The sequence below is a fragment of the Coffea arabica genome, chromosome 4c, assembly GCF_036785885.1.
Source record: "Coffea arabica cultivar ET-39 chromosome 4c, Coffea Arabica ET-39 HiFi, whole genome shotgun sequence".
NCBI lineage: Eukaryota > Viridiplantae > Streptophyta > Magnoliopsida > Gentianales > Rubiaceae > Coffea > Coffea arabica.
This window is the reverse complement of record NC_092316.1, coordinates 44,525,007-44,547,656: the sequence shown is the minus strand read 5'-3', so window position 1 is coordinate 44,547,656 and position 22,650 is coordinate 44,525,007. Positions and strand designations below refer to the sequence as shown.

Sequence of the window (22,650 nt, the reverse complement as noted above, 5' to 3'; positions counted from 1 at the left end):
TGTATTTGCGATTAGATTATTCATTATTGCACTCAGACAATATCCTCTGTCAGCACCAATTTGTTTGAATTCATTGAACAATTTCTCTTTTGTGTTATTTCGTTCTCAATTTCCATTTCTTTTTCTTCTTTACTATTGATGCTACTATTTTTTTTTCCAATGCAACTATATGTTTTTTGCACTTTTACTCTCCTTTGAATACGTGAATGAATTCCTTTATTTGCTTAATTTAATTTCCCTAGCATTAGTATAACATATGTATTTGATTGTTTTTCTAGGGAAATTTGATTGATTATGAGCTCTTGGTATGTTGATGCATGATATTAAAATAATTAAAATGTTCACAACTGTCAAGCACTGTGAACCAAATTTGTTTCTCTATTAAAAAAAATAAAATTGCACAACTACCGAAAAACTCTTTTTTTTTTTTTTCTAAAAGAACTACCGAGCATTGAAAACCAAAACTGCATTTCTCTCATCTTTCTAAGAAGTTACTGTTTAAACATTAGAGAAGTCAATATTTTCATTGACTATGATATGGGCGATAGCATATCATTTGACATTATTATTATTATTATTATTATTTTTTTTTGTTGACGGAGTGGGTATCCGGGTCAAGTCCGTAAAGGCGGCCCGACTAATCCCACTTTGGCTCGGCTAGGGCTGCAAACGAGCCGAGCCGAGTCGACCTTTGAGCTAATCGAGCCGAGCCTTAGCTAAATTTTATCAAGCTCGAGCTCGACGAGCTGGCAATTTTCGAGCTCAAGCTCGACTCGAATCAAGTCGAGCCGAGCTCGAGCTCGAAAAAAATAAAATTTTTTTTTATTTTTAAAAAAATTAAATAAAATAATATTTTTTCTGAATAAATAATAAAATATTAAGGATATATCCGTAATTTCACTATGAAAATAAAAAATAAAAAAAATAAATATATAATATACATAATTTTATTATTAAATAAAAATAAAATAAAAAATATATATATATATTCAAGCTCGCGAGCCGGCTCGCGAGCTAACGAGCTTAATATTCTGAGCTCGAGTTCGAGTTCGAGCTCGAGTTTGACTCGAGCTGGCTCGAGCTCGATTAATGTCGAGCTTGACTCGAGCGGCTCGCGAGCGGCTCGATTCGTTTGCAGCCTTAGGCTCGGCCCAGCGTCCCAACCAGACCTAGCATGTTAGATGCTAGGAGAAGCCGATGTTGCTGCGGAGGTTCGACCCCAGGACCTGACGGTCCCGAAGAAGAGACGCCAACCACCAGCCCATTCACGTGGGGGCTTGACATTATTATTTATAGTCTTAGTCATTCATGCCATAATAAAACTTATAAATTTCATATGATATCGACAGTTCTTAAACTATCACATATCTTTCATCATCACTTAAAGTTTTTGTCACAATTCTAGACATGGTTGGCTAAGATGCAAAGAACTCAAGAGGCAAAAAAAATAAATAAACAAACAAATAAACAAAGAGGATGTGAAATTGGTAAACCAGATAAGATAATGATGAAGATAAACAAGAAACCTACGCTATTTATAAGAAACAACATACAAGCTCAGTACATATTTGAATATCAATGCAACAACCTCTACACATAATTAAACACCCTCTGCTTCATTTCTTCATCTTCCACTCATTGAAATAGATAATTAAAACCGGCACAAAATCGAAAACGATGTCTTCCAACTCGCTTAAAATTTCTAAACTCGTTTTCTATTGCCTTGGTGAATTCAATTGGCATGCCCGTGAATTCAAACACCAGCGCATAATTAAACACCCTCTGCTTCATTTCTTCATCTTCCATTCATTGAAATAGAAAATTACTAGCACAATCTTTCATCATCACTTAGTAGTACTCAGTGTAAAGTGATCAAAAGGTAAATTTGTCAATTATATTTGATTTTGACTTTTTCGTATTGATTATTAATTTTAATGAAAAGACTAACGGTGATATTTTAACTCAAATCATGAGGGAATTATGTATAAGTTTTTAAATTATAAAAAATTGTATGATAAAGTACCAAACTACAGCAGAATAAATGGTACTTTACTTAGTATATTAATGTTTCGACTAAACATGTCGAGTACATCATGACAGAGCAACTTTCCACATTTCACTGGTTCCACAAAAATGTTATACCTAGAGTTATAGAGATCACAGACAATGAGTTTTATGTGAAAAATTATGTTAGCACTCCTTAAAAAATTTCTAACACTCCATCCTCCCTTTAAAAACATAAAGGGAGGATAGAGTGCTAGAGACTTTTTAAAGAGTGTTAATAATATCTTCCATTTTATACTAAAAAAAAACTATTCAAAGATGGCTATAATCTTTATAAATGTATCAAATAAAAAGTTCTGATTAGATTATGCTCAAAAAATTCAGTAAACGCGAGTATTAAAAATATTTTAGCCAACTTTATGGCTTCTAAAATCTCAAATAAACATCAATTCAATCAGTTATTTATATGACAAAGAAAAGGCCTTGTTGTCTAGTTTCAAACTAAGCAAAATCGGATTTTTCTACATGTTATTCTTCTGATATCTGCGCAAGTAGCCTGCAAGTTTATATCTCACAAGTTTTGAAAATCTTAGCCGTTAGGTTCATGAATTTCTAGGCTTGCAAACTTACCCGAATTCACACCAAATATGCTCTATATCATGTAAGTTCAATGGTTAGCATAAAGCCCTCAATTTTTCACCAACTTATGACGAGTACAAACAACAGTTTCCTTGCCAAATAATTTTGAGCCATGAACATGACAAGAACATCAATCAAAACCAATGAAATCACCGCAAAAAAAAAATTTTTTGTTTTGAACTACGAATAGTGCAGACATAATCCTAGGGTATTCGTATACTTTAAGCTGGGGAAAAGAGACATTGTTTCAAATATAACTTGGATCTTACTTGATTATGGACCAAGGTGCTGCAATGGTGAGTCCTTTTTTTGCCTCAAGTATATGATGTTTTCCTACTAATTTTTTATTATTTTTTTCTAACAAGAAATGAGTGAAATTTAAAATGCAAAAAAAGGGCAGGAGGATTAGAACCCAAGATCTCTTATTCCTGGACCTCAACCTAACTTACTTATTGAAATATATAGTTACAAAAAGAGGATAAGCACTTCAATAAGTATAATAGTTGCTTCAATAAGAACTTATTGAGATAGCATTACCCAGGATGACAAGAGTAATAGTTGCCTTTTTTTTTTTTATTCTTTTTGCTGCAAAAGTCTGAGTATTACAATATGCCTCCATTGCCACTATCTCATGCCTACAGATTCCTCAATCTTTCACCAAGCCTCAATTCAAATTCGGCCTAGTTTAGTCTCATCTAAATTGCACGAGATTTGTTTCCTTGATTGCAACAAAATCCTGACAAATGTCTTTGTTTCTCTTAGGCTGCTTTAATAGGCTGGCAAACTGCCTAATCTTGCCTTGCTAGTCAGATATATGAGCTACTACTTGGTAGTGTTAGTTTGCAAGGAAAAGTGTGAGAAAATGAAGAAAAGTTAGTTATTTTTTCTTTCATGCATGTTTGGTTGGCAGAAATGTTTTTTTTTTCTTTGCATTTTCTGCACTTTCTTGCAATTTGTGTCCTGAAGAATGTGTAAGATTTTGAAGAAAAAGATTGATTACTCACAAAGTTTAATAACTACTATTAATTGTCATTAACTTCCTATATTCTCTAAATATTTTCCTTAGTAACCAAATGTATATGGAACACTCATTTTCATTTTCCTTTACCTCAATTTCTTTCACTTCACTTTCCCAAACAACTTTCCTTCTATTCAATCGGGGGTAAGCTTCTTGAATATATATAAGGATGAGTACTCTTTCTTTATTCATCCAGAATCCTTGTAATTTACAGGATATATTAGTTGAAATAATTGTTTTTTTTTGTCAACTTTCTTGCAAATCTTGTGGTTTACCAGGCTAATAAATTGATGTATTTATGATTATGCATGGATATATAAGTATGTTTTAAATAAAATGAGCAGTACCTTCTTGAACCAAAAACATAAATATGATAAAGTACAGTGTGGTTTTAATTAATTTTTTGTTATGACTATTTGTTTCAAAAAATGTACATTGGTTGACTAATTAAGGGTCATGAACATTTTATTTTTTCCCTCTAAACTCTCACTTTATTATTAACTTTCATGGATATCAAACATTAAACTAAGAACAGTAATTTTTTTTTATCAAATTACACAAAATTTTATCTCGTTCGTTATAATATGAAAGAGAAATGAATATGTATGATTGGTTGATATGAATATAGTATCAGTAAGTATCCAAAAAAAAAAAGTACTAGTAATTTTAAAACTTTAGAGTGCCCGAAATGCAGGCGTGAATTAGAGGCATTGAAAAGGGATAATTTCGGAGACCTAACTTGAGATTTGTCATAATGTCACTCAACTCTTCTAAAATTTTAAAATTACATTTACTTCCTTTTCAACTTAACAAGACCAAATGCCCCTATCAAAGGTCACAAAATGACAATATTATCCTTGCTATTTTAATAGCTATTTAACCAAAAAGCCCAAACAAAAAAAGACTTTTTAAACCAAAAATTGTAGATTAAAAATAACTAAGTTGTTATCTAATATTGATCTATATTTCTTTGTATCGAGGTGGTGGTGAGATAGCAAAAGACGTGAATAAATTAAATCTAGTTAAAGTCAATTGCTTGGAAAGATTTTAGCAAGTAATTAACATCTTGAAAAATTTTGTTGAACATGTATAAAGAAGTCAAGGAATTTTTTTAGGAAATATCTTTTAATACATTATGTAATTTAAATTATATTGAAAATTCAAATAATCTCTTCATACGTGTGATTTTTTATTTTTAATTTAAATCCTACTTTATTGGAAAATTTTTTATAAATAAGTTAGAATTAGAAAATTAATCAAAAAATGATCTAATGATCCATTATATCTAGGAATATCCTATGTTTTTTCTTTTATTTTTTTTAAAAAAATCATTTGTTACCCTAGGTAATAGTTGTTGTATATTTGCAAAATTACTCATTATTGCATTTATAATGGCTTATATTTCATCTTTTTAATTTTTAATCTTATTTTATTTTTAATTGTTATTTTTTCAACTTCATAAGTAGGATAACATAAAGGTAGTATTGTAACAAAAAGTTAATCGCTCTTGCATTTCCTCCAAAGGAGCTAAAATGTTACAAAAAAATATCAATTCCGGGGAGGTAGGTAAGATTTTAAAAATTTGAGGCGTGCTAAGTGATATTATGGTAAATGTTAGAGGAGGCTTCTGAAACTCGATGTTTTAAAACTCGGATCGGATCGGCCGGTCCGATCGGTCGAATCGAGAACCAGTCAAGTGTTCGATCCAAGTTATGTTAAAAAACCGAGTAAGTAGAAATTCGGTCAAATTCAGTCAAAAACCAAGTTTGACTGGGAAAAAATCGGATTTTCCGATTCAATCAACCATTAAAAAAAAAATTCAAACATTTCGAGTTTTGCAATCTACTTTTGTGTCATCAAATGTTCCAGGAACAAGAAGAACTTTAACTTTGGCAGCGGTTTTAGCTCTGGACAGAGCAACATACAGCTGGCCATGAGAAAAAACTGGTTCCCGTAGATAGATGCCGACGTAGTCAAGAGTTTGGCCCTGCGATTTATTGATAGTTAAAGCGAAGCAAAGGCGGACAGGAAATTGTGTTCTTATGAATGGAATCCCATTCTTGTCATTGTCGGGCGTTTGAAGAGGTATCCTTGGAACGAAAACTCTTTTTCCTCGATGATGGCCAAAAACAATTTCAGCAGAAATTGTGTGCTGGCCAAGTTCCCTACATATTAACCTTGTGCCATTGCAAAGGCCTTCAGCTGGATTTAGATTTCTTAGAAGCATCAGTGGACAGTTTTCCTTCAACAGCAACTTATGAGGAGGAAGACCTTTAGGATTTTGAGAATTGAGGAAGTCTTCGTAGTCACCTTGGTGCCGCTGATCAACAGTCTTGTCGGAGCTAATATAAGTGTGAAGGCTTCCAGGAAATCTCCTAATCATTATTTCATTGAGTTCATCAACTGAGCTATTTTTAGGCGCAAGGATGCACCTATTTATTAGGTTATAAGGATCTTGCGAATAGGTGTTCAAATCTGGAAAGACACTTTCTAGTAACCTGCGTAAAAGAAGCTGCATTGATAATGGGAAGCAGGAGGAATAGTTGCTAAACAAAAACTAAATTTGATTGTATGTACCCATCTAACCTGTCTAAGGATTTCTCTTTATCGTAATAAGGAATAACTATATCTGATGATAAAGTTATTTCGCCCTCATCATCAATAGGTTCTCTTCCTTCTCCTACTCTTAGAAGGAATCGTGAAAATTCAGGATCAAACATAGCTCGCATATTTTGTACGAGTCGGATTTTATGCAGTTTAGGCCACAGAGGAGACATGGGAAAGGTCGACTGGACGAGAACTTGTTTAGTTGCTTGTTCAATCACAGGAAGAGTCTGTCGAAAATCTCCTCCAAAAACTATTACCTTTCCTCCAAAAGGTAAATCTGAGTCCATTAAATCCTTCAGCAATTCGTCGAAGGCTTCAATTGTGTCCCGTTTAGCCATTGAAGCCTCATCCCACAAAATAAGCTTAGATTCTGAAATGAGTTTTGCAGCAGAACTTTGTTTACTAAGCTGGCAACTCTTACCTTTCTGGAAATCAAGTGGTATCTTGAATCTTGAGTGAGCTGTCCTTCCACCAGGAAGGATTGATGCTGCAATTCCAGATGTTGCCACTGCAATTGCAATATGGTTCTGTGATCGTAAGGTCGCGAGAAACGACCGATACAGGAACGTTTTACCGGTGCCGCCGGGGCCATCAACAAAAAAAGCCTGGCCTTCTAAGGAAAAACATGCTGCTAGGATTAGATCATAGGCATGTTTCTGCTCAGGATTTAGCATCTGAGGCAAAAGCAGATCCTCAGGTGTCACTGCTAAGCTTTTCTCACTTTCAATCTCCTTTGTTAATCGTTCAGTATAATTGCATGTAAAATCGTCAGAGACAAAGTGAAAATCAGTAATGTTTTTCCCCATTTGTTCAAGTGAACTGTTAATAGCTTGCAAAACTTTCTGTCTAATTTCAGCTGAAGAAAAGCCATGGAGTGGTTGCTGGTGATGATAGTCAGCAGAAAGGTCATGTTCAAATTTTTCCCAAAGCGATTTAGGATTTGTTGGAGAACAGTACACAAGGAGAGTGGCAAACAACAGCCTCAATGAAGATGGCATTTGAAATGCCATCGCTTCCTGAAGTGTCTCCTCTATATAAGCATCGGATTGTAGAAGGCCAAGAGCTAAAGCAGCTTCTCTAAAAGAACCTAATTTCTGTGCATTAACAGTCAAAAGGTCTTCAAAAGAGGTCGGGCCAGCAATGTGCGTTAATAGCAACCGCAAATAATATCTTTCTCCTTCCTTTGGACTAACAGTGACCATGCGACCAATCACCTTTCGACGCTTTCTTTCAGTCCACTCTTTATATTTATCAGACCAAACAAAATGCTCAGGAAAATTTCTGTACAAGCATTTCAGATTCTGTGCTCTAGGATTGGTTTTGTTCATGCGAAAAAACTGAGTTAACATAGTCTTTGAAAAGTCAATTTTACTCAGCAATTGCAGCAAGTCAGAGTTCTTGTCAAAGGAAATGAATTGCTGATCTGGAAGGTGAATCTGAAGGGTGTAAACTGCAGGGGTCATTTCGCTCAGCTTAAATTCATAAATGCGCCAAAAAGCTTCTGGAGGTGAAACCCATCTACCTTTCTGGAAGTCTTTTATTTCATCAATAGCATCCGCTGATGCACAGGAAATAATCTTAAAGCTCACTTGATCGTGTCCTTTGAAAACATACTTATACAAGTACTTCACGAGCTTAAGAGTAGAACAAATTTCGACATTGATGTGGCAATCAAATAAAGCAAGCAGGTAAGGGTTGTAAGGCACAACCCACCTATTATCAAGAGTAAATCTACGAACCTTCACTCTTTTGCCATTATCTCTTCTCCTATAACACGGATAGGTATCCTCACCATGAGTTGTCTGAGAACAAAAGCTCTTTGGATAGCGATTTTTGCAGGTCCCATCTCTCATACAAGGACAAGATGTATCCATGGCTCCGCAAGGACCATGGATCATATGTTTCACAACAAGAGAATACAAGTGAGGATATCTATCTTTGTCGGGCAACTCAGCACAAACAACTTTGTCGTATGACTCTGGATTAAGCAGCTTATGACCAAGTTTTAAGATCAATAATAAATGGGCATGAGGAAAGCCGCGTTTCTGAAACTCAATCACGTAAACACATGCTGAAACCTCGCCGAAGATCTGCTTATTCAGAATTTCTGCTTTAAGCATTTCAAACTTGGCTCTAAAAACTCTAGCGAGAAGGTCTGGCCGATCCTGAGGTTTTTCATGGTATTTCAAATTTTCCTGAATTTCTTTCCATGCTGGATTACACGTCATTGTAAGAAAAATGTCTGGTTTTCCATATTTCTGTACGAGTGCCATCGCATCTAGGTAACGACGCCTCATATCCCTCGGACCACCTATAAAGGAAGCTGGAAGAATGACCTTACGACCAACCTTAGAAGCAGCAGTGTGGCCAACAGAAACACTGTCAAGAACCCCTTGCAGAATTTCGGAACGTATATTGTTTTGCCGATGCCTATGAAAGTCAAGCCTACATGTTTCAATCTTGACATAAGCATCAACTGAAAACTACTGTAGCAGCCTAAGAGTGTGTAACAGCATTGACTCATCATCGTCCCTTATTTGGAACCTATAACAGTAGTACTCCCTAGCAGATACAGTACTTTCCTCTGTTTTTCCTTGGTCAGCAGCTATAAAGAAGGGAAAAGATGCTGTACATGGTTAAATAATGTAACGCAATGGGCAGGTTCAGCAGTTTATAAGAAGAGAGAAATGTGCTCGCCTCTTTGTTCTAAATCGATTAACTCCGATGAGGAGTTAACTGAAGTTGGATCAATGTTAATATCATTCTCACAAGCGTCCCCTCCTCTTTTCCTCTTGCAAAGCCTTTTAATCCCATGGTGCCAGCCACACTCACCACGAGGGAAAAGGAGAGGGTACTGTAAAGGGTCGTAACAGCCATAGTAATGTTGAATCCTATGGCTACCAGCCGAGCGAGAATAAACCTGAATATGAGCGCGCCTATCGGACGACTGATCTTCACTTTCAGTCCATATAGCTGCTACTTGCGAGGCTGAGGGAAGGTTATATACTCGCTGGTCAAGTGAAGGATAACAATTAAGGATAATGTTCAGGTTGTCAAGGTGTGGAACATCCCTAAGGCCTTTAAAGAACCGAGCATAAGGATTGTCAGAAAGTACGCGCATAAGCAGTCTTAAAGTGCTTTCGCGTAGTTTATCTGAGTTACCAAGCCTCTTTGTTAATTCCTCAGCAGTGTCAAAAAAATATAATTGGATTCCAGATGGTCGATCACCTAAGTGAACGAGACCATCAAGAAAGTGGTAAACCTGACCTTGAACACGGAAGGTATAGACACCTTTTGTGTTTTTTGTTAATTCAGAGTCATACTTTGCAGCAAAAGATGTGAAGCCAAGGTTGTTGTTATAAGTGCGAACAATGGTTCTAAAGTGAGCACTCTCTTCATCGTTGCCAATGAATAAGCGTTTCAAATCGTAAGGCATTGGAGGAGCAACGATAGAGATCTCTCCTCCTGAGCAGCAAAAGGAAGGAGGTTCCAAATGGAACCTTTTCGCTCCACAATGCTGACAATCAGGAACACGAGGCAGAACCAGAGATGCATTGGGAATATTGGCAAGACGAGACATGGTTGAATGTGCACGAGCTTGTTTTTTCGCTGCAGTTTTATTGCACGCACAAACGAGTTTATTAATTATGACTGGTGAGCTGGATAAATCAGGATGGAAGGCAACAAACGGTTAAAGAGGATCAGGAGCAAATCCAAACCTGAGCTGGGGTTGTTTACAGATGCAGGGGCGGTGCGTTTTTTGTAACGGGAGCGAACAATAGATGGATCAGAAGAAGGAGCTACTTTTCTGGTTTTTTTCTTCAAGTGACCAGATGTTGGCTCACACCTGGACACCTCCTCTGTGTGAGCAGGAAAGTTGGCTGCGAATTGCACAAGCGAATAAGGTAGGCAAAAGAGTGCCAATTCCCTTAAAGGAACACCGGCAAACAAAGGAAGAAGGCTTCCGGAAGGCCAGGATATAAAGTTGGTTATTCAATATTTACAGTCTGGCCGAAACAGACCAGGAGGTTTGCAAACACAGCGTATATCGTAAGGCAAGACAGTACCTTCGCAAGGTTGTTCTAAAGGAGAATCTGGGATTCCAGCAGGGAAAGAATGACTCGCAGGAGCATTTTCTTTTGGAATCGACTGTTCAGAGTTCTTAAGAGATGAATTCAAAGGAAATAAGCCTAGCATAACTTCAGGATGTGAAAGGTTAACAGGTTGTTCATTTTCAGGCGGAAGGGAGAATACGTGCTTATGTTTCTCTCTACCTGGGTCATCACTGAGTTGTGGTCCAAAGGAGGGGATAGGATGACCAGTAAATGAACCAGGGGACTGACACGACATGAAATCTAATCCCTCTCTAATCGCAAAGTCATCATCAGCTGGAAACACAACATGTGTATTCCCCAACGGCTGAGAATGAGCAGCCGTAGGATCCTCACTACGACATGGCATATGATGAGCATTTGGGAATGACACACCAGTTTCAACATATCCTAATGGGACCCTGCGAACACGAGGAGCTGGAGCTTTTCCAGCTTTCTTGGAGGCCCGAGCCTGCCTTCGAGAGCGCAGAAGCTCTGCTTTCTTCAGAGGTGGCATTTCTGCATATTTTTTGCGGCGCACAGCATTCCTATCCATCTGATTGGTGCACACTTGAGTAGGCGAAAAGAAAGCCAAACGTACGCGTCTAATACACGACTACAGCGGTAACTAAATAAGTAAGAAGTAGGGCAAAGCTCTACCAAGATTGACGCATAAAAACAGAGGAAGAAAAGCTAAAGTGCAGCTCTCACACAGGAGAACGAAACTCAGCAGACATAAAAAAAGAAAGATAAGTGCAGTCCTTATACAGAACCATGGAATCCAGTAAGTATAATTATTTAAAAGGAAAAGAGCGAAGCAAAGTTAAAGCACAGGCCTCAGACAGGAGCATGGAACAGAGCACACAAGGAAAAGCAGATAAAAGTTCGAGCCAAGCTGGTAACATTTAAAAGTGAAGCAATAAAACCACGGGGCAAATGATTATTGGACAGGAGCAAGGTAAAAGCACATACGGAAGGGAGGATAAGTAATGTCACCTTAACCTTAAGCCTCTATCAGCCAACAGCAAAGCAAAGCAACAAAGAAGAGGACAGAACCTGCTTCAGCACCTAACAAACCAACAAGAGGAAAAAAGGGTAAGAAGATACAATTCCAAAGAGTAAAATGCGGTAGAACAAGCATTTCTTGCAGGCAATTCTGAAAGCTCTTAATAAGTTGGGTGGCAGGTTTATTTTTTGCAAGCATTTTTTAAGGGGGGGGGAAGATAACCTCTTAATAAGTATCTCTGAAACAGTTATCCTTATAAGCATTCCTCACAAAATAGTTCCCTCCTGTAAGAGAGGGAGGGGTACACTCCAGAATGGTGTCTGAAAATATATAGGGTATAATATAAGGAATGCTTACTAAGAACTCCAAAAAAGGTAGAAGGCGGGGAAGGATAATTTGTAGGCAGTAAGAGTAGTAGGACAAAACGTGAAGAAAGCACAGCAATGCAAGAATTGTTCACAGGGGGGACACGGGAAAAGCAGGGGAAAAGGATCCGGCAAGGAAAATAACAAATTTAAATAGGATAAATGAGGGAAAAGGGAAGAAGCAAAATGAGATGAAAAGCAAACCAAAAAGGCAATTAAACAGTAACAACTGAAGAGAGAATAAAATTTAGCCGCTAAAAAAAACAAATAACCACAACAGTGCACACAACGGTCTCAGAAGGAGCTAAAATCAAACAATAACAACAGAATTAAACCTTATGCAAGAAGGCAGCAAGACAGTAGCTCTCAGAAAGGCTGGGAAAAGTGGGGGAAAGAAAGAAGACAATAGTTGAGAATGAAGAAGCAAGCAGCTGAAGGGCAAGGAAAAGGGAGCAATGGAAATGAGGCACAATTACCGCGGTGCATGATGACGAAAGCTGGAAAAGGCGAAATTTGGAGGTTAGAAACCCCTGCATACATCGGACTAACAAAGAGCTTCCAGTCTTGTCAATCATCATCATCATCATCAAAGAAGAAAAGAGGGAAATGTGCTTTTTCGGCAGCCCTATAGAGCAGAGCTGTAGTTTCTTTTCTCACCAAAGCGCAAAGAGAAGGAAGAAACTTAGTCAGATGCAACGGTGAATCTGATTTTAAAAGAAGGGCAGTATCGTCAAAGCACACCAACCACATTGAGCCCATCACCAAACAGCTATCATCATCAATCAAACCATCACCAGCCGCCAATCTCACTAAGCTGGCAACGTTTATCGTCAAAACCGGAGGTCCTTCTGCTTCTCTCTCGGACAAAAGCAAGACAAGAAGAATTGCACTTCCCAGCAAGAGCACACAAGCCCCACGCGATTGACGGCCAAATCTCAGCCAAAAAACTGAAGGTCCTTCTTCTTCTCTCTCGGACAAACAAAAGCAAGAGAAGAAGAATTACATTTCCCAAGATGACTCAGCTGGCAATCTGCCGACCAGAGAAAAGAAAAGAAAAAAAAGAAATGATGGCCATGCTACAGAGAAATGTTTCTTCTTAAAAACCGAAGGTCCAGCTTTCTTCTCGTCGGACAACAGCAAGAATGGCACTTCTCCTTCCAGCGAAAGCACGCGAGTTCCACGTGATTGACGACCAAATTTCAGCCAATAAAAACGAGCCACGTCAGCACAAAACCACCACACTTGACAACCTCATTCGCGCTTTTACTATATAGGTAGACAAGAGCACTGCTGTAGCCTGTAAATGGCCCCACACTAAAGGCGTTGCCTGGGAGGCGCAGCAATACCACGCCTTCAAGCAACAGCTGCTAAGTCTCCGACTTAAAATTGGAGCTCAAGTCCTCAATTATAGCCCCAAATCAAATGGGGGATTTGGGTTCATTTTTTCAAACCCTAAGTCCTAATTTCTAAAACCCTAAAAATCCCTTCAATTTTTATTCGCCAAAAATAGAAGAAAAAAATGGAAAGAATATACGAAAACCTTGCAGGGTAAGTTCCATGCTGTTGAATCCTTTTTGTATTTGGGTTCTGTTTAAATTTCATTTTCATATTGTTCAGTGTTAAGGCATTTTCTTTGTTTTTATTGTTTGGGATTGTTTTAATCGCCAATTAAGAACAGCTTGTATGAGTTTTAGTTATGAGAATTTATGGTTCAAATTTCGTTGCATTTTCTACAATTCAAGGTCGATTCTTGTCAATTGTCTTAAATGCTGATGAATCGTTATTATTGAAGCCACGTGAATTACTTATCAGATTTAGCAACAAAAAAAAAAAAAATATATATATATATATATATATATATATCATCGAAGGTAGTTTTTGGGTTGGGAAGATTTTTTTTTTTTTTGGATTTTTTTTCCTCAAATGTCCCAGTTGTTATTTCGTTGAATGAAATATTTGAGTTGAGAAAATCAATTTGAACTTCTTCCTCTTAATGACAGACATTTCGTCCTAAACTTGAACTCGGATTTTTTTCAGTTTTCTTGTGGTTTTTAGCTGATTGATATCCGAAATGTTTTGGGTGAAATGCAGATAGTTCTCTTGGCTGTAGGCATTCCCTACTTCTCATCCACATAAGCATGTGACTTTTTAGGCACAAATTGATTTTATTTTCAAATTTCGCACCAGCTGTTACTGGAAAACTTACTTGTATAGTGAATCTGATTCTTGAGACCTTTTTTGTCTTTTGTGTCTCTCTTCACTCAGTTAAGTTTTGTTCTATAGAGGTTTTCTTGAATCCCATATGGTTGAGATGTAGACCAAGGAGATGACTGAACATGTGATTTGATCGTGTTGAATGCTGTAGTTCAACTCTAAGGTTTCAGTCAGATTACTGATGAATGCAAAGATTTGAATTATGTGTCTTGTCTTGCGATTCAGGATCACTGATGATCTATAATATTCTTTCCACTTGATACTGGTTATGCATATTTCATTTGGCATACTTCTTCTTTTCATATTCTGCTTTAGCTGTGATTGCTATCAGTTTTGGTTCTCTGCATGATAGGCATATTGTCCTAAACTTGATGTTGGTTTTGTTAGTTGCCCTGTGTTTTTGGAGTCCTCCAGTAGCTGATTCCTCTGTAAATTTTTCAGGGTGACAATTCTGTTGTTCTCTTTGTTGTAGGCATAATTAATCTTGTAATCTTGAACACAAGACAGCTAAAAGAATGGGTGTAAAGGAGGACATATGATACAGCTACACTTGTTCAGTGAATGTGATTCTTGGTGGTAACCTCTTTATCGTCGCATGTCTTTGACTTAGTTAAGTGAGGCTCTCTCAGAGGTTTCTTGAATTGTTTGTGGTTGAGGTGCAGAGAGGGGACATGACGACACATATTTTTTTTACCCTTTCTGGTTGAATGGTCTAGTTCGATTGTTATCATACTTTATTAATTTGTTTTCTGTCAAATTGCTTGGCAATGCAAAGACATGAAATCTGTGTCGTTTCTTGTTATTAGTTCTAATGGTGTTATTTTCTTCTTGTTTGTTATATACATGTGTTGTAATCTGGTTGATTCGTGAGTACTTCAACTTTTGCATATTACATACTGATTAATGTCTTAATATTGGTTATAATGTTCCTTTTACTTGGTACTGCTTGTGCCTGCTTTATTTGGTATTCTTCTTCCCTTTCCAATCTTCTGTTTTGGCTGTGATTGCTATCACTTGGAGGCGCCATTTGCTCTTTTTTTTTCACTTTTCTTTTGGGGTGGGGGGTGGGGGGGAGTTCGGACCTATTGGTCCTCTTTTGCTGTTTGTTCTTCTATTTGGTGTACACACTTCTAGAAAGTATTCACGTAACCCTCATTTATGCTTCTGGATATGCATTACTGCATCAATGTGCTATGCCTCTATTAAGGGTTAGATTATTAATTTCTTTTATTAGTCTATGCTGCTTGACTCATACCACTTACCATGGATCCATTGTTCCTTAGTTTTTGTTTTTGGCCTAGTATGTTGCCATGGTAGCCCTGTTGAAGCATAACTGTCTCAAATATATATAGTTTTTATTTTAAGCTTTAACACAATTGCAGAATGAGTTGATTTCTAAATTCTTGCTCTGTGACGATATTTAGTACTTCTATGTTATATTCTACTGTCGTTATCATGTACATTGTTTAGCATAATGACTTACTTCTAACCTTTTCATGTCTTGGGGTTTTGCTTGTTCTCTTCCTCACAGGAATCCAATGGCTGATCCCTTTCACTGCTAGCACTTGAAAAACTTCTGTTACTCCCCAAAACATGCAAGTTGTTCACAAACTCGGCCAGAAATCACTTATATTAACACCAATTGTTTGCAACACTACTCGTTATGTCAGCACCCAAAACTTAGTTACAGATTCACCCAGCTCTGCCAACTATGACTACCTCATCAACAAGGCAGGACGTGACCGAGACTTTGGTACTGTGCAACATCTCCTAATGAAGCGCACCAGGGATGGTTGCTTCTATACCAACAACACTTTCAAGTTCATATCCACAGACCTCTCTGTGCTTGATGACCTGTTAAAAATTCTTGCTGGTCTCAGCCATGGGTTCCCCAAGAAGAGTGCACATGACTGCCTCGTTAACCAACTCTCAAAGTTGCATCGCACAACCAAAGCACTGCACGTGGCAGAGATTATGGTACAGAACAAGTATGGTGCAAATGCCTGTACATTTCATCCCATACTGAATGAACTGACCAAGAAAAAGAATATGGATGAAGCATGGCGTGTGATGCAGGTGATGAGAGAGTATGGAATTAAGCCTGATCTGACTGCTTATAATTATTTGCTGACTGCTCATTGTTATGGTGGGGATCTGACTTCAGCTGCTTACCTGCTGACAAAAATGGAGGAGGATAAAATGGGAGCAGATAGTAGAACTTATGATGCACTTGTATTGGGAGCATGTAGAGCTGGGAGAATAGATGGGGCTTTGATGGTGTTGAGGAGGATGCTGGATTATGGAGTGCCAGCATTATACAGCACGCATGCTCACGTTATCAATGCAATGCTTAGGAATGGCTGTTATGCAGAGACAGTGGAGTTTGTAATGAGCTATGCTGGCAAAGATCAAGGGTTGGATTATGAGAATTTTGGAATTCTGGCTAGCCGTTTGATTAAGTTGGATAGATTGGACGAGGCTAAGTTTGTTCTGAAGGAGATGAAGAGAAGGGGTATAAATTTGGGGGAGAAATTGAAGGATTTTTGTCTTTGCTGTAACTAGAATAGCAATACAAAGTTCTTTTATAGTTGCACTGGAAATCAAATAGAGCATCATGAAGGCACCTTTGATCCTCAAGCAGTCACAACAATTTTTTTTTTTTTTATGCCTGTTTTGCACTACTTGTGAAGTGCAATATTGTTATTACAGGACTAGCATAGGATCTCATACACAAAGTCTGCTTATAAAGTGGACATAGGAGCTCATTCTCAATCTCAGGGATAGGGAAAAATGAAGCAGTCTTGAGCATTAGGTTGGGTATCACAATACCCTCAAATTGTGTACGCGAATGTGGAAATCATATTTGTAACACCATGGTAGATAATTTCCTCGTAGATGTTCAAATCTTTTTCTATTATAAGTAACAACATTTATGGCCTTTTAATTAAAAAAAAAAAAAGGTCATGTACATATTTCATTTCTAAAATACATATGGCTGACCTTTCGTTTATTTCAAGAATTGTGCAGGAGTGCTTATTTGCTTAAATTCAGCAATGATCTTTGCCTACTTGGAGCATTTGACAAGTACAATTACTCTAGCTAGAGAGTTAAACAAACAAAAAATATCATAAGATTCAAAGTAAATCTGAAACCACCATTGAAAAAGCAAAGAATGAGAAAACTTGCTATAAACCTCCAAAGTGCCTGGTGTCGGGTATAGGGTACAAAAAAAAAAAAAATTAAATTATGTTTTGAAGAATTTTTTTAAGGAAAAATCGTTCAAAACATTCATTATCTTTCATTTCATCAAATGAATTTTTTGTATCTTTCACTTTTAAAATAGTAATTTTACTTCCCTTACAAAATTAAGTTGGTAAAATTTGATCACAATTTAAATTTTCAACTAAAACATTCCTTATATTTCATTTCATCAAATGAATTTTTTGTATCTTTCACTTTTAAAATAGTAATTTTACTTCCCTTACAAAATTAAGTTGGTAAAATTTGATCACAATTTAAATTTTCAACTACTTTTTTACCCCTCATATAACCCACACATGATCATTTTTTTGGGGCAAAAAAGTTAGATTCCATTTATAGTTAAATAAATGACATTATATATATATATATATATATATATATTCATTTTTATCCCTAAAAAAAATAGAATTTGATTGACATCATATTCATTTTTTCCCTAAAAAAGTGGGATCTTTCCCAATTTATATTTAATTTTGCGCTAAACAAGTAGAGTGCAACTTTTTGTATATAAAAAAATGACTATATGTGAGTTATATAGTGATTTCAGGTTAAAATGTGTTTGGACAGGAGATTATTTGCCCAAATATATTTGCTTACATCACCGTTACAATTTCCAATACACCTTTTTATTTTCCCAATTACCTTTTTATCTCACATATATCACATCACAAAAAGTGCTACAGTAAAAATATCTCAAATAATTTACAATCCAAACACATATATGGTCAAAAAATTACGTTAGAATCAAAATTTACTCACTTGAATTTATAAAGGACGTAAAATTAACATTTCAAAGGTGAATAATAAAAAAAATTATTTAACGAGATGTAAGAAATATTTTAAACAATTCTCTCTCCCTCTCTTTCTCTCTCTCTTTAAATTAGTTATTTAACTTCAAACAAAATAACTCTTTACTAAAAGATAGTTTGTAACAAACTCTGTTTAATTTGATGCAAATCATTACTTCACCCCAAAAAAATAAGATTTGGAAAATGGTAAACCTTTTAAACTATTCATTTGGTGGAGTAAACTTTTAAATTATGTTTATAGAATAAAATGAAATAAATGTAAATATTGAATTAATTTTTTTAATTTCTTTTAATTCTTCTACGAAAAATTTTTTTTGCAGTCTCTCGAGTGTTTCCACACGAGATGATGTGCAAAATCTTTTTTTTTTTTTGACACCATTTAGTAATAATTGGGAAGTCAAGATTGTAATCAAATTTAAAAAGGATTCTTATGCCTAGAGTTGAATCACCCATTTTTTTCCCCTTGATAAAACAAAGTCCAAAACAAAAAACCAAAAAAAAAAGGGATTTTCTTAGTTGGAAAATTAAAAAGAGAAAAAAAAAACAATTCCAGACACATATAATTAAGTAAATAATAATAAAAAAAATTTTCCAGACCATTAATCACAGGGCACAGCTCTCTCTCTCTCTCTATCTCTCTCTATCTTTTGGAATTTCGGTTCGTAGAAAATGGCGGCGACGCCTTCAAGAGGCGAGGTGCTTTCGCTTTTCCGGTCACTGTTACGGACGGCGCGTGGCTTTTCCGACTACAACATCCGAGAGTACACCAAGCGCCGAACCGTCGACGGTTTTCGCCACAACAAGGACATCTCCGACCCATCGTCAATCTGCGCGGCCTTCGCCGACGGCAAGTCCCAGCTAGAAGTCGCCAAAAGACAGGCCGTAGTCTATTCCCTCTACGCCCCTAAACTTAAAAGCATCATGGAACTCAACCACTCTGCTTTACCAGAAAAATTGCCTCAAATTTTGTCATAGTAAGTCCAGAATTGTTCAGCTTTTTCTTTTCTTTATTTTATGACAGTTTTAAGTTTTCGTTGAATAATTTGAATTGGGTCTTCGGTTTAGTGTTCCATTAATTCGGAATTTTGTGTTCTTCCTTTCCCCCTTTTTTGTTGGGGAAATGAAGAAACTTGATAATAGTTTAGGGATTAAGTTTGCTTTGTAGTTGTTGATTAAGGATTAATTTCTGGTGAATTGCGGATTTGAGTACGTTTTGATAGGTATTTTTCAAGTCAGATATACACCTTGGGAGTTGGGACAATATATTGTTTCAGGCTTGCATTTAGTTCAGCAATATACATGTTTTTGAATAAGCATTAAGCCGATCAAAGTTGTTTTTAGATTTAGTTTTGAGCAAAATCATTGCTGTGTTCTTATGTTAAGTGATCGACAAAATGGGGAAATTGTTTCCTTCTGTTGTGTTCTATATTAGCTAGTTATGAGCTGTTATTATTTGGAGAAAAGTATTCTGGTTTTGTCCTACGACATAGATGTACATTGGCTTAGTAATAGAATTGTGGGCTAGTGTGTTAAGTTCATTATTTATCCATTTTAGTAAGGGCTGTTACACTATTTCTCCAACCAATCTGCTAAAAAGGTAAATATTTTGCATTTTGTCTAGTTTTTGATGATTATAAACCCTAGTAAAATGTGAAATAGTGATTTTCACTTGTAGCGGCTAGATTACCTAGTCATAGTCTTTACATATTTTACCACCTCTTGCTTGAGGAAGAGCAGGACGAATTCTGTGTAAGGAAGTTCTCTTGTAGGACTTGCATGATTTGGCAAATCTCATTTTTCTGAAATGTCTTTCTTTCTTTATTGTTCATTTTTCTTTTCTTTTTTGAACAGAATGGCCATCTTTGTTCACTAGAGTTTTGTTGTATAGTGAATTAACTAGCTCCTGAGAGTAGTCAAATTTACAGTGTACTTCATGATGAAGAATTTGTTGCAACTATCTACCATACTTGGTCAGTTAAAACACTAATTGCAAACTAGTGATGTACAAAGACTTTGATGCAGGAAAAGTTAAAAAGAAAGAATAGAGCTAGCTGTAGAAAAAGCGGTTGCTAAGAGCTAGAATGTGTTAATGGTATTCTGTTCTCTTCATTTTCCTTTTTGCTTTTAATTTTTTAAGGCAAATATCTTTGTTTGCTAATGTATTGGTGACCTTTAGATTTTCTTCATGTTAGATTTGGCTCGTGGCATGCTTTTGCTATCTGTATTGTGGCATCTAAGAACTTTCTTATTGAAGAAGAATAGAGGACGAATGTCTAGGTAATTGCAGTATAGAAGATTTTGATCCTAATGGGATGTCAAATGGCTAGGTTGACGGAGGGACCTCTACCGAGGGAGAGGGGAGCGCAGTAGAAGAGCTTGAGGTCAGGGTTTGTATTGCATGCTGTTCTGTCATTTGTGAAATGTTCTTCAGGTTAGCTTTTAGAAAAGTAGGGTGGAATTTGTATTAAGAAGATGCAGATCAAAGAGCTAGTGCTGTACAGTAAATCACAGACACATTTGATGGTTAGTGCAGTTTTGCCTAATCCACTTGAGTGTTACATCTTTATGTTGTCTTGTGGCAATGCTAATTGGACATAATAAAGGTGATTGATGACCTCAGAGCTACTTTAGGAAGACCTCTAAAGGCTGTTAAGCTTGAGATATAGTAGTAATTGACCTAACTAAATTTGAACCGGTCATTTGAGGTAGTAGTAGATCCAGCTTTAGTTGTTGGTGTCTAGACAAGGGCATGTAACCTTCAACCATTTTGATGCAAAGGTTTCAAAGCTTTTTGGTTGAGTTTTAGAAGTCAGAATTTGGATGTCATTGTTTTATAAATTTTAGGAATAACATATCGCAACTTTGGCCATCAAGATGCCTGAACCACTCTCTTTACCTGTTACTTTTAATTTTTTTTTCTTTTTCTTCTCCGTCTTCCTCCTTTCTTCATGCAGAAACACAACTCCCTTTATAATAGTTGCAATGACCACACGTCACATGGCCTGCTCTCCCTCTCTCTCCCCCACGCCCACCCCCCTCCCCCCCCCCCCCCCCCCCCCCCCCAAAAAAAAAAACCAAAAAAAAAAAAGGCACAGATGTGCCTCTATCTCTTCTCAATCCCTATAACCAATCATCTGTCACTTCGTCGCTCTTCGCCCTCCTACGCTGGTGAGCCCCTCAAGCCTAGATTTTACTGAGAATCTCAAATTTCTTTGGCTTGTTAAATTTCTGAGTCTGTTACGTGTTCTTTTTCTTTTTTGTTAATGGAGCGGCATGATCCTATGTTGATTGACGGCCATTGGGTGCATGGACCACTCTGCAAGGCCCAATCTCTAGGTAGCCCAACATGCGCTTTGCCGGTGGCTGCAAGAAGTTTTAGTGTGAATAGAATCTTAGACCTCATGCGCCTGTTGAGATTAGTCTGCTATGTGCACCAATTAGTTGTGATCGTGGCAATTGGTTCCTCTATTTGTGTCTGTGCTTGATTTAATTTAGAAAAGGGGAAGGGGGAGGCAGTGGTTGTGGGTAATCCAATTGCTTGGTTGGGTGTTTCATCATATAAAAGCATGCAGCTGAAAGATTGAGCTGCAATAATTAAAAGAGTAAGGAACTCCTATCTTTTAATGTTCATTGATGATCCTTCCTTTTAATCCTGTTTCACATTCTCTCGTACATCAAATTGTTGAAACAAGCTGATTTCGATAGTTTATCCCCATGACAGTGCTAGTTGAACTTACTGATGCCAACAACGATCTTCATCTTTGTTCACTGATGCAGATCCGATACTTCACCTGTTTCATCTGGATTTTTCGCTTATTGATTTTGAATTTGTAATATTCTGAGTGGCTTCTTCCTAGTATTAAATGAGGTTTCAGCCCTAATTCTTGCTTCTTGTAAAAGAAAACAATGAATAAGAAGAGAGGAACAATGGGAAAATGAAGAAGGAAGATCATGTCGCAAAGGGTGTGTTTTTCATTTATGTTTTTTGAGTTTTTAATGTTCACCCTCAATTCTAACAGAAGTAACGGTTCCTTTAACTCCAAATTTACAAGTGAGGGGGAGGATTGGGTGTGATATGGTAGTTCTGCAAGGGGCTGAAAGATCCATTGGCCTACTTGTTTGATGGATTTTGTAGTTTCTTTCCCTTTGTTTATTATTTGTGCTTGGTGAATACTGTATTAACCTGCCTTTGAAATGATGTTGCAGGATTCTTGTGACGAAGAAGCCAATGAAAGAAGGAAAAATGGAAATTATTGAAGATATGTGTATCTGAGTACACACTTGATGTATTCCACCATTTTTTTCTTCTGTTTTATGGTCCTAGAAGAAGAACAAGAGCTCGTTCGCTCTAGTAGATAAACAGAATAAGACATTTAGCATCTGTTGTATCATCCAAAGATGCCTTCGATTGTCTTCCCGGGTGTAGTGCGGGCTTTTTAGCTCTGTTAAGGTTGATCTGGTACTTTGGCAGGTACTACCCACTTATTCTGCAGTTCAATTGTGGCGTCACTGTTACTAATGAGTTGATCATTATCACACACTTCAAATTTTTGGAAGGAAAAAACGACACTAATCGTCCGTCACATTACTTGACATTTATCGATGTTAACTTTTAATCCTTCATATACAAAATAAA

General features: G+C 36.8%; 3 protein-coding genes across 7 annotated transcripts; 2 read left to right on the top strand and 1 right to left on the bottom strand.

Annotated features, from left to right (window-relative positions):
- Nucleotides 1-5,480: 5,480 nt before the first annotated feature.
- LOC113739192 (uncharacterized) lies at nucleotides 5,481-10,915 on the bottom strand. Its single transcript, XM_027266431.2, has 6 exons — nucleotides 10,273-10,915; nucleotides 9,988-10,149; nucleotides 8,966-9,877; nucleotides 8,780-8,873; nucleotides 6,248-8,698; nucleotides 5,481-6,159 (listed from the first exon to the last, which is right to left on the bottom strand). Exons 1-6 carry the CDS (start codon nucleotides 10,913-10,915, stop codon nucleotides 5,481-5,483), a joined length of 4,941 nt encoding a protein of 1,646 aa, XP_027122232.2.
- A 1,620-nt stretch (nucleotides 10,916-12,535) lies between these two features.
- Nucleotides 12,536-16,840, top strand: LOC113738739 (pentatricopeptide repeat-containing protein At2g40240, mitochondrial-like). Of its 5 annotated transcripts, none has more exons than XM_072046244.1 (3): nucleotides 12,536-13,278; nucleotides 14,417-14,517; nucleotides 15,476-16,840. In XM_072046244.1, the coding sequence occupies exon 3, from the start codon at nucleotides 15,538-15,540 to the stop codon at nucleotides 16,504-16,506; it is 969 nt and encodes a 322-aa protein (XP_071902345.1). In that variant the 5' UTR covers nucleotides 12,536-13,278; nucleotides 14,417-14,517; nucleotides 15,476-15,537; the 3' UTR covers nucleotides 16,507-16,840. The 5 variants fall into 5 exon arrangements, with proteins under 5 accessions (XP_071902345.1, XP_027121796.1, XP_027121790.1 ...); XM_027265995.2 differs by having other exon boundaries at nucleotides 14,417-14,520; XM_027265989.2 differs by having other exon boundaries at nucleotides 14,417-14,553.
- Nucleotides 16,841-18,598: 1,758 nt separating this feature from the next.
- On the top strand, nucleotides 18,599-22,264 carry LOC113738662 (uncharacterized). The gene is made up of 2 exons (XM_027265904.2): nucleotides 18,599-18,988; nucleotides 22,221-22,264. Coding segments are annotated over exons 1-2 (306 nt in total). The 5' UTR covers nucleotides 18,599-18,683; the 3' UTR covers nucleotides 22,222-22,264.
- The last annotated feature ends 386 nt before the right edge of the window (nucleotides 22,265-22,650 follow it).